The sequence below is a fragment of the Cynoglossus semilaevis genome, chromosome W (genome assembly GCF_000523025.1).
Source record: "Cynoglossus semilaevis isolate Cse_v1.0 chromosome W, Cse_v1.0, whole genome shotgun sequence".
NCBI lineage: Eukaryota > Metazoa > Chordata > Actinopteri > Pleuronectiformes > Cynoglossidae > Cynoglossus > Cynoglossus semilaevis.
In genome coordinates this window covers 5,157,660-5,169,765 of record NC_024327.1, presented here as the reverse complement: position 1 = coordinate 5,169,765, position 12,106 = coordinate 5,157,660, and the positions used below count along the sequence as shown (strand labels likewise).

The following is a 12,106-nucleotide window of genomic DNA, read 5'->3' as shown; positions in this document are numbered from 1 at the left end:
TGACTGCCATTAGGTACCGAGATGAGATCCTCAGACCCCTTGTGAGACCATATGCTGGTGCGGTTGGCCCTGGGTTCCTCCTAATGCAAGACAATGCTAGACCTCATGTGGCTGGAGTGTGTCAGCAGTTCCTGCAACACGAAGGCATTGATGTTATGGACTGGCCCGCCTGTTCCCCAGACCTGAATCCAATTTAGCACATCTAGGACATCATGTCTCGCTCCATCCACCAACGCCAAGTTGCACCACAGACTGTCCAGGAGTTGGTGGATGCTTTAGTCCAGGTCTGGGAGGAGATCCCTCAGGAGAACATCTGCCGCCTCATCAGGAGCATGCCCAGGCGTTGTAGGGAGGTCATACAGGCACGCAGAGGCCACACACACACTACTGAGCCTCATTTTGACTTGTTTAAAGGACATTACATCAAAGTGGATTAGCCTGTAGTGTGTTTTCCCACTTTAATTTTGAGTATAACTCCAAATCCAGACCTCCATGGGTTGATACATTTGATTTTCCTTGATAATTTTTGTGTGATTTTGTTGTCAGCACATTCAACTAAAGAACAAAGTATTTATTAAATATTTCATTCATTCAGATCTACAATGTGTTACTTTAGTGTTCCCTTTATTTTTTTGAGCAGTGTACATTATTTAAACTGGAAACAATTACAATTTTTAATTGGCATTAATTGGTTCATTTTTCTTGTACTATGCAATTGGTTAATTCTTATCAACAGCAGTTGACAGTAGACGCAAGATGAAAAAGAGACTTTGCTTACACACCATTGAACTACACACTCTAACAGTACCGGAGAAAGTACTCTGCTTACAGCAGTTTAAAATAAAACATTTTTGTAACAAATGCCTTTTTCTGTAATATTAAATAACAATCCCTATATTGGAGTTGTAAAAACACAAATATACAGTATATATACATTTATATGTTGCAAATAAAGATAAAAACAGAACAAACTTGAAATACCAGTGTGAAACTGTTGATTTTAAGTGTTTACATTTGACATCAGCAGCATGTGTTCAAGCTTCATGCTTGATTGCTTTTTGATATTGCTTTCCTCTGCGCTCAGATGTTAATCTCATTACACACTGATTTTATGTTGGTTTTTATGTAAAATGACTTTCATGTTGCTGCTCCTCCTGGACATCATCAAAAATGGAGAAAGTCTGATCATATTTGAGTTTATATACAAAAAACAAGGTCCGGTGTTTGTGAGGTTTTTCTCACAGTTTCAGGTGTTGAAAAAGTGAGTCATCGGCTAAATAACATCAGATTTCTGCAGCTGGGAGATTGGTGGTGTTCACCACAGGTCACCTCAGGCTGAACTGAACTGACACTGAACTGTTTTCATCTAACAAATACAGATAGAGAGGAAATGTGTTTAATGTGGAGTAAATACAAAAATCAATTTGCAAATTTTCATTGATCAGTGTTGTACTTTTAGTTTTTACGAGCCAAAAACACTTTTGCTCTTTTTATCATTTTGCCTTTTTTTTATGTTTTACGTGTGTTGTTTTTCAGTGAAAATCCTTTGCCCATGGTGGAAATTGCCATTAGAAACACAGGTGACGCAGACCAGTGGTGCCCTCTGTTGGAGACTCTGACAGACGCAGAGATGGAGAAGAAGATTAGAGACCAGGACAGAAACACAAGGTCAGTGTGGAAATCTACTCTCACTTAGATATTGTCTTTCTTTTTCTCCGGTAGTTGCGTTTTCTCTCTCTTGTTGTTTGTGTTTGACGTCGTTGTCTTCTTTTTCCTCTCCAGGAGAATGAGGCGATTGGCAAACACACCTGCGTGGTAGACGGGACACCAGCGTAGGCTCTGTCCTTGTTGTCCTTGGCCCCTCCCCCACCTCGTGTGAGACTGAGGTACTTGGTTACACGCATGGTTACACATCACAGCTTGACGTTTATCTGTTCCACCAACACCTCAGGCCTTACTTCTTCTTAATAATCAATTCTGTTTTTATGGTTAATTATATTTAGTACTGATTGGCCAAGTCCCCCGTAAGACCCCACCCCTCTCCCTCGGTGTGTGTTTTTTTTTTTCTTCTCTGCGTGGAGAAGCTGCTCTCTCTCTGACCACTGACTGCATGAGAAAATGTCTGTCACTGTCTCAGAGTAATCTTTCCTCTTCACGTTGTTATTATCTTTTGATTTTAATAATCCTTACAAAATTAAAAAAATGAAAGCTGCTTTTGTCTCTCTGTGTTTTTGACCGTACACCCTCTTTTATATCCCAACTGGGTGACGCACCCCCAGTTCACTACACCTTAGAGAAAAAAATATTCCTGTAAAGGCAGCACGTTTAATCATGCTCAACTTATAGCTTTAGCTTAGACCTGAACATAACACCGGTAATGAAGTTCTTTGGCTGGAGTAGGATGAAGATGGGGAAAAAAAAGTCCAACATCAGCCACAGCCCTGCTAATGCTAAGATCAATTATATTTTTTTGTATAATTCATATATATATATATATGCCCATATACATATATGTTTATATATACGTATATATGTGTTTATATATATGTTTATATATACATATGTGTATATATGTACAGTATATACAGTGGGTACGGAAAGTATTCAGACCCCCTTAAATTTGTGTTATATTGCAGCCGTTTGTTAAAATCATTTAAGTTCAATGTTTTTCCTCATTAATGTACACACAGCACCCCATATTGACAGATTTGTTGACATTTTTGCAGATGTATTTAAAAAAGAAAAACTGAAATATCACATGGTCATAAGTATTCAGACCCTTTGCTCAGTATTTAGTAGAAACACCCTTTAGAGCTAATATAGCCTTCTTTAGAGTCTTTGGGAATGATGCAACAAGTTTTCACACCTGGATTTGGGGATCCTCTCCAGTTCTGTCAGGTTGGATGGTGAACGTTGGTGGACAGCCATTTTCAGGTCTCTCCAGAGATGCTCAGTTGGGTTTAAGTCAGGGTTCTGGCTGGACCATTCAAGAACAGTCATAGAGTTGTTGTGAAGCCACTCCTTGGTTATTTTAGCTGTGTGCTTAGGGTCATTGTCTTGTTGGAAGTTGAACCTTCAGCCCAGTCTGAGGTCCTGAGCACTCTGGAGAAGGTTTTTGTCCAGGATATCCCTGTACTTGGCCACATTCATCTTTCCTTCGATTGCAACCAGTTGTCCGGTCCCTGCAGCTGAAAAACACCCCCACAGCATGATGCTGCCACCACCATGCTTCACTGTTGGAACTGTATTGAACAGGTGATGAACAGTGCCTGGTTTTCTCCATACATAACGCTTAGAGTTAAGGCCAAAAAGTTCTATCTTGGTCTCATCAGACCAGAGAATCTTATTTCTCCCATCTTGGAGTCCTTAAGGTGTTTTTCAGCAAACTCAATGTGGGCTTTCATGTTTCTTGCACTGAGAAGAGACTTCCATTGGGCCACTCTGCCATAAAGCCCTGACTGGCTGCAGTGATGGTTGACTTTCTACAACCTTCTCCCATCTCCCGACTGCATCTCTGGAGCTCAGCCACAGTAATCTTTGGGTTCTTCTTTACCTCTCTCATCACCCCTGATTGCTCAATTTGGCCGGATGGCCAGCTCTGGGAAGGGTTCTGGTCATCCCAAACGTCTTCCTTTTTTTTTCTTTATAACTTTTTTCATTGGAAGAAATTTCACGAAAAGACATTGACACAGCATTATAGTCTTCCATAACCCCATTTTTTTCCCCTTTCCAAACCAATTTCACACAACAACAGGAACAAGCAGACTATACCTTTATGAGCAAAAAAAAAAAGAAAAATTAAATTTAAAAAAACTAAGATAGCTAATAAATGAAAATAAAAAAATAAATTATATGAATAAACACTAACTTAAAAAAAAGGGTCTGGTTTTCTTCCTCAAATAAATCTTGAGGGAAATGTTTGTAAAGGGAAATTACCCCGGCATTCGTGAAAATGTGCATGAATTGAAGGATTTTAAATCATGTTATGTTTATTGCAACAGCCTTATTATCTACCTCATATGGCAACATTTATAAGGATAGTGTGAAAATTTAATCAGTAGGTCCCTTAAGGACAAAGAGATTAGAGAGTGGAGGAAATGTTGATTGAAGATGGATGGATGGATGGATGGATGGAAATGTATGTCTCAGAGTCTTTACTACAGTGTTTATTCTATAATCTAGGGGGCACACTTAGAGCCTAGGGCTCACTGAAAAGGAAGCATCTTGCTTAATAATCAGAAGCAACATCCTGCAAACAAGTCCTTAAAAGGAAAACACACGGGCAAAGAGTTTCGCCCTCATGTGACTCAGGAGCGCGCCCCAGGGAAGTTTACAACATGTAAGTTCTATGAGCGTGCATGTGCTGCCGGAACTGCCCCGACAGCATATAAGTAAGCAAAGCGAGAAGGGGGTCGTTCTTCCTCTACAGATCGTCTCTGAAGGTGGTAAGAAACCAGAGCTCAGTTTGCCTTATTTTACTTCAATAAAGCTTTTATTTTTGAGCTACCGTCTCATCCTTCCTCATCAACGAATTCGGGGGAACGCAAGGGAGAAGTGTCGTCCCGACAGAATCCAAGGGTTCAACCATCACATCCAGGCAAAGAGCACCATTCCCGGAAGTACTGCAATACCAGGCCGATGCGTGGAGTGGTCAGAGCAAGCTCCTATACCATCTCCTTTGTCCAAAAGTCAACTAATATATGGTCCGCGGATAGGGGACATATCAGATATTAAACTGATATAAACAGATACTACACTTGATCTTAGCCAAAAGGCAGAGAAGCGATGACGCGTTGCTCGCTAAGTAAAACTTCGGGTTCTCAGCACACATATGTTGACTGGTGGTGGTAAAAAGTGTAGCAGAGCATAGGATAGCATAGCATACAACAGCCTAGCATACATACAACAGAGTAACGTCAGCCAATTGTGACTACAGTGCTGTCAACATTGCCCACTGCGTTTTGTCTGTATGACTGCAGTGCTCCAGTTAGGGCTTTGTTGCCCTACATACATTGTCCATGAAATAAAAAGCCGGAACGTATTGCGAAACTAAACAAAAATAGAGAAGATTAGCATAGCCCCTGCGCACGGACGACGCGCAAATTCGAGAAGTGTTCCTCATTTCCTAGCACTGCTTGGTTAACAGCAAAAAAAATTGTATTTTGACAGGATGCGACTGAAGCCTGCCTCTGTATCTTGAAGTCTTTCACCGTACATTTCCAGTGTTTACATTTGTGACGTATGTAAGAAAAAAAAGTCAACTTCCTTGAGGATGGCGCCACGCAATGGCTGCGACAACGGCTACCACTAACACCTACTTTAACGTGGGGATGCGATTGTGCAAATTTCCAAGCAAATAAAATGGATCATCTGTATAGAAGCTGTCCGTAAAATAGAAACCCGCAATTTATTGAGATATTAAAAAAACCAAAAAAAAAAAAAAACAAACAAAAAAACAAAGAATTCATATGGCCCCTCCGTTTAGCAGATGGGGTTCAATCTTCTCAGTTGCTTGTTCCAATTTGGACTTTCAAACTTTATATATAGACACACAAAACGACTGGCTTTTTTCAGATATGGTGTAAATGCAAATCAGCGATAAGAGCTTTGAGGCAAATATCTAATTTAAAAATACGATACTTTCATTTGACATTTAAATTTTACGTTTCTTTCCAAAATCTTAGATTACTTTAAACAAATGTCTGACGTCGACACGGAGAGCATGCAATTGAGCCTTAGTCGCCAGCTAATCACAGTGCTTGACTCAAAAGACGCCACTTGTTGTACGTAATAAAAGGAGGTTATTTTTATCAGGGGAAACTTGGAACTCACATCCGTGTAAATTGTTTCATTTGTTCTTGTAGATGGTCATCTATCATCTCAGTCTTGTACTTTGCAATGGGGTTCCCTTTTCAAAACTGTTTTGAGCTGCTTCACTCTGATTACTTTGGAACATTTCCCTCTGCTTCTATAAGGGATTGGGGCCTTCTAACTTTATGAAAACAAATAGAATAGAATAGAATAGTCCTTATTGTCATTTTTACAGCAGATGTACAATGAAATTGAGGGTGCTCCCACAGAGCTACCATGCACCACAACTAGAAAAGACAAAAAGAAAGTATCATGAAAATGTAGACTCTAAACAATGCTATAAACTGTAAACAATGCTATAAAAAACTCTCCGAGGTACTGGAAGAGGAGTAGTGCAAAACAGAATATACATAGATTGTGAATGTATATTAAACAGAGTATATATACATTTTAAGAATTGGAGACTTAGATTTTAATGTAAAAATTGTGGAAAATTGTGTAAAATCTGGGTATATAAATACATTTAAAAGTAGAAAGTGGAAAGTGGATGTCAGACATCTCTGTGATGCCATTGGAAACAAAAAAAAGTGGATTCACAAAATGGTTCCAAATCTACTGGAGTTTTTTTCTTCTTCTTCTTCTTTACCTCTTCCTTTGTAGTGCCCCCCCCCCCCTTTGCATTCCCATCGATACCAGAAATATTGTCCAGGTAAAACATTCACGTCATTTCTTCACTGACAAGAACCACAGGATGTGATGTCACCCGACAGCAGCAGTAGCAGCAGCAGCAGTTTCCATTTTACCATCAGTTTAGCGCTACTAAATCTCAACTTGAATGCCAGTTTTGAAAGCAATGAATGTGAGCATATCTTTTATTAAACTAAGAGCTTGTGCCGACTGGTGGGAACACAAACTAAATTGGCCTATACAGGTAAATAGCCCGTTTTTCGAGTAGTTACGCACTTACGGCCATACCACCCTGAACACGCCCGATCTCGTTTGATCTTGGAAACTAAGCACGGGCCGAGGAATACCAGGTGCTGTTAGCATTTTCGATCAGTAGGGGTTGCTCTTCTTTTTTATACTGCTTCCTTTTCAACGTCTTGCCTTTGCTGTGCACGAACCGAACCTTGAAGTTCAAACACTGGCAGTTCAGGAGGAATACAGCAGGCGTCGCTCCTGAAATTGTTTTTGTCATTCACTTTTTTTTTTTTTTTTTCCATCTCCCTGGATCTGTCTGCTTTGCCACAGCGCCAGAGTCCCAGCCTACTGCACTGCTCTGCACAGTCGGCAGGCTCTCTGTCTTTCCTGGGCTACTGACACAGGTCCCCAATGCCCACTCCCCTCCCCTGCCCTTCGTGGAGCTGAGTCCCACGGGCCCAGGCTCCCACACTCTCAGAACCTGCTGGGCCCAGGGACAGTGAACTCCCCCCGCCCCACCACTACCACCACCACCACCACCTGCACAACCAGGCTGTCCATTTGGTCCCTGGCACCCGCGCTTAAGCACCCACCGCGCTGTCTTGCCCTTAAACCCCGGCCGCAAAAGTCCAACGCCCCTGGTAACCCAAATGGAGGTTCGCTCCCCTGGTAACCCAATGCATTTCTATGGCTGGACACTTTGTCGTTTTTCCACTTATGGCCTACGCGCCCCTGGTAACCCAATGCAACAACCGCTTTCCCGAAAAACAACCATTGCTGACGGTGCTGACCACTTGAACGTGGGAATACATGCAGGGGTAAAGAAGCCGTACTTTCATGTGAATCTAATACGAACTTCATTTTAGTCATGATAAATCACCACAACCAGAAGATTCTACCACTTTTGGATTTCACAGCTTGCGTTTCTCAGCACATGTCCGGTAATAACTATTAACTCTGTCCTTGACAGAGGGGTAGGACAATGAGATGCCCATGCAATCAGCAAGTACGTTTATCTTTTGCAACAGCAGTGGGTGCACCATTCCCGGAAGTACTGCAATACCAGGCCGATGCGTGGAGTGGTCAGAGCAAGCTCCTATACCATCTCCTTTGTCCAAAAGTCAACTAATATATGGTCCGCGGACAGGGGACATATCAGATATTAAACTGATAAGAACAGATACTACACTTGATCTTAGCCAAAAGGCCGAGAAGCAATGACGCATTGCTTGCTAAGTAAAACTTCAGGGTTCTCAGCACACATATGTTGACTGGTGGTGGTAAAAATTGTAGCAGAGCATAGGATAGCATAGCATACAACAGCCTAGCATACACACAACAGAGTAACTTCAGCCAATTGTAACTACAGTGCTGTCAACATTGCCCACTGCTTTTTGTCTGTATGACTGCTGTGCTCCAGTTGGGGCTTTGTTGCCCTACATACATTGTCCATGAAATAAAAACCCGGAACGTATTGAGAAACTAAACAAAAATAGAGAAGATTAGCATAGCCCCTGCCCACGAATGACACGCAAATTCCTACCACTGCTTGGTTAACAGCAAAAAAAATTGTATTTTGACAGGATGCGACTGAACCCTGCCTCTGTATCTTGAAGTCTTTCACCGTACATTTCCAGTGTTTACATTTGTGATGTATGTAAGAAAAAAAAGTCAACTTCCTTGAGGATGGCGCCACGCAATGGCTGCAACAACGGCTACCACTAACACCTACTTTAACGTGGGGATGTGACCGGATTGTGCAAATTTCCAAGCAAATAAAATGGATCATCTGTATAGAAGCTGTCCGTAAAATAGAAACCTGCAATTTACTGAGACATTTTTTTTGTGAAAGACTTCAAGATACAGAGGCATTTTTGCTTGAAAAAAACCCCCAACACATTATTGCAATTTGTTTTTTTCCTCAAATTCTAAATGTATTAATCAAATTAAGGATGAAATATAAAATAATGTTAAAAATACAGATGAAGAAGATGTAACTTTATGAATAGTTAACACAGTCAACTGAACAGAAAGTGAGCAGAGCTTTTACACCAGTGGCACATTTCTATTGGAAACATTTCTCCTGCTTTGCACTGTGTAGCACTTACTAACACTTATTCAGGCATTTCCATGACTCCCTAACAAGTAAACACACACAATGATGGTTAAATATCCTCAGCTAGTGACTCATGAGGTTTGAACACCTCCTCTGTCCATGGGCAGATTCGATAAGCTAATGCGTGTCTTTAGGTGTTTTATTAATTTGTTCGTATCGTACCACAAGTCTGCTAACATTGTTGACCTTTCTAAATGAACTACCCATGAGGACACATACTGTAACTGCAGTAGGAAAACACATAACAGCGGCTACTGGGATGGGTGTTAATGCATCACTAGAAACTGGATTTTTAGGTGAATTGTTTTTTTACCAATAGGTTGTGTTTGAGAGAACAGTGAACAAACACATATGTCACACACAGCCCATGACTTCGTCTCTCCAGCCTCACGCTCGTTTTCCAGCTCAGTTTCTCTCCGTCTCCTTATATGTGTTTATCGCTCTGACGCTCATAAATCATTGCCATCGCAGCCAGATGCCCAGACTGGTGCATGTGAATCAGAGCCGAGGCCTGGACGTATGCAGATTGTGCCCTCATCAGTGATCACGAGCTGTTCTCCAGCGAATAAAGACTTTGATGGATCTCAGTGATCCACGTTTCTTTCTCTGAACTTCAACTGCTCCGTCTGAGCCGAGATGGGATTAGCTTTGATTCATAACATCTTTGGTGATCTGGGCTCATCTGTTGGATGATGACTGAGAAGGAGCTGAGGTGCTTTACTTCTCTTTGACAAATTCAATCACACATCTACTGTATGTCTATAGCAGTGAGTGTATGCTTGACAGTGGGATTATAAAATGCTACTGTTATTTTAAGGACAGGCTGCACATGTTTATTAACAAATTCACCTTTTAAATACATTTTTAATTCCATGACCGTTACCGCTGGTACTAGCAATTCAAGTTGACAGCCTTGTGATGCAGTAGAGACAGAGAAAATCCGAGATTTACATGTGTGTTCAGTTCAAAGAAAATACTAAGGAAAGAAATAAATTTCAGCTGAAAAATGTTCCCCATCAACCCTTTACCCAACTTAATGGTTTCCACTTTGGTAAAAATGGGATTTTATGGCCTGTTTCCCAGAGGACAGAGTGACCAGCACCAACCCTTGTCCACAGATTAACTGCAGTCATGGTCCACTCCAGTCATGAGCCATAAAACATCTGCCCCCTGAAACACACACACACACACACACACACACCTGCCTTTTCATCTTAAATGAGAATAAACCATGTTAAATTCACTTGGGGTAAATAAAACCTCAAGCCAAATTTTTAACTAGTAGCATTTGAAATGATGTTAAAGCACATGAAACATCATATTGCATTAAAACTCTTACTGTTCCCTCCCCCAGCTTTCAGCTGCTCAGCTCCCCAACTATGCTTCAACTTCCCACCCAACCTCTGTATTATTCACTTTTACTCTCTTTTCAAGTCTCACCTCATAACTCAACTGTTAACAGTAGCATACAGCTAATAGCCGTTTTATTTATATATAGCAGTATTTTTATTAAATTCCATTGTTGTTAATTTGTGTCTTTCTGTCCTTGAGTGTTTTTAAAAATATGTAGATAAAAAATGTACCTCTCCATGAATCGCAACCTTAACGTGGTGGAGGGGTTTGAGTATCCGAATGAACCTAGGAGCTATGTTGTCGGGGGCTTAACGCCCCTGGTAGGGTCTCCCAAGGCAAACAGGTCCTAGGCGACGGATCAGACAAATAGCGGTTCAACCCCCCCCCCTTGATGAAGAAAAAGACAGCAAAGAGGTTCACGTCGCCCGGATTGGCGTCACCGGGGCCCCACTCTGGAGCCAGGCCCGGGGTTGGGGCTCGCAGGCGAGCGCCTGGTGGCCGGGTCCTTGCTCACGGGACTCGGCCGGGCTCAGCCCGAACAAGCGACGTGAGTCCGCTTTCCAGTGGGCCCACCACCCGCAGGAAGGCCCACAAGGGGCCGGTGCCTTGTGATTTGGGTGGCGGTTGTGGGCGGAGACCACGACGGCCCAATCCCTGGACAACCACTCTAGCTATGGGGACATGGAATGTCACCTCGCTGGGGGGAAAGGAGCCTGAGCTCGTGCAGGAGGTTGAGAGATACCGACTAGATATAGTCGGGCTCACCTCCACACACAGCTTGGACTCTGGGACCCAACTCCTTGAGAGAGGCTGGACCCTTTTCTACTCTGGAGTTGCCCGCGGTGAGAGACGGCGTGCTGGCGTAGGCTTACTTATAGCCCCCCAGCTTGCCAGTCGTGTGTTGGAGTTCTCCCCACTGAGGGAGAGGGTCGCTTCCCTGCGCCTTCGGGTCAGGGACAGGTGCCTCACTGTAGTTTCGGCCTACGGGCCGAACAGCAGTGCAGAATACCCGGCCTTCTTGCTGACACTGAGAGGAGTACTGGACAGTGCTCCTCCCGGGGATTCCATCGTCCTGTTGGGGGACTTCAACGCCCACGTGGGCAACGACAGTGACACCTGGAGGGGCGTGATTGGGAAGAACGGCCTCCCCGATCTAAATCCGAGTGGTGTTTTGTTATTGGACTTCTGTGCTAGTCACAGTTTGTCCATAACAAACACCATGTTCAAGCATAAAGGTGTCCACCAGTGCACTTGGCACCAGGACACCCTAGGCCGGAGGTCAATGATCGACTTTGTAGTCGTGTCATCTGACATCCGGCCGTATGTATTGGACACTCGGGTGAAGAGAGGGGCTGAGCTCTCAACTGATCACCACCTGGTGGTGAGTTGGCTCCGCTTACGAGGGGCAAAGCTGGATAGACCTGGCAGACCCAAACGTATCGTGAGGGTCTGTTGGGAACGTCTGGCAGAATCCCCGGTGAGGGGGGCCTTCAACTCCCACCTCCGGGAGAGTTTTGAACAGGTCCCGAGGGAGGCTGGAGACATTGAGTCTGAGTGGACTATGTTCTCCACTTCCATTGTTGATGCGGCTGTCCGAAGCTGCGGACGTAAGGTCTCCGGTGCCTGTCGTGGCGGCAATCCCCGAACCCGGTGGTGGACACCGGAAGTAAGGGAAGTAGTCAACCTCAAGAAGGAGTCCTATCGAGCCTGGTTGGTTCGTAGGACTCCTGAAGCAGCCGAAAAGTACAGGCAGGCCAAGCGGACTGCAGCTCGGGCAGTCGCGGAAGCAAAAACTCGAGTCGGGGAAAAGTTCGGGGAGGCCATGGAGGAGGACTATCGGTCGGCCTCGAAGAAATTCTGGCAAACCATCCGGCGCCTCAGGAAAGGGAAGCAGTTTCCCACCAC

The 12,106-nt window shown here is 43.4% G+C and overlaps 1 protein-coding gene, 3 non-coding genes and 1 pseudogene across 4 annotated transcripts in view; 3 read left to right on the top strand and 2 right to left on the bottom strand.

Annotated features, from left to right (window-relative positions):
* The window catches only part of LOC103397013 (SWI/SNF-related matrix-associated actin-dependent regulator of chromatin subfamily B member 1-like), a 5,726-nt gene extending 3,514 nt beyond the window's left edge, over positions 1 to 2,212 (top strand). Inside the window, exons 8-9 of the mRNA XM_008335265.3 lie at positions 1,537 to 1,668; positions 1,783 to 2,212. Coding sequence (XP_008333487.1) covers positions 1,537 to 1,668; positions 1,783 to 1,819 — 169 coding nt within the window. The 3' untranslated portion in view covers positions 1,820 to 2,212. The remainder of the gene's footprint in view (positions 1 to 1,536; positions 1,669 to 1,782) is intronic.
* LOC103397016 (uncharacterized) overlaps positions 1,822 to 12,106 on the top strand; it is a 22,860-nt pseudogene continuing 12,575 nt past the window's right edge.
* LOC112486442 (U2 spliceosomal RNA) lies at positions 4,598 to 4,787 on the bottom strand. Its single transcript, XR_003048871.1, has one exon. It is a non-coding gene; the product is annotated as a U2 spliceosomal RNA (small nuclear RNA).
* Positions 5,015 to 5,126, top strand: LOC112486447 (U6 spliceosomal RNA). Its single transcript, XR_003048875.1, has one exon. It is a non-coding gene; the product is annotated as a U6 spliceosomal RNA (small nuclear RNA).
* LOC112486441 (U2 spliceosomal RNA) lies at positions 7,762 to 7,951 on the bottom strand. Its single transcript, XR_003048870.1, has one exon. It is a non-coding gene; the product is annotated as a U2 spliceosomal RNA (small nuclear RNA).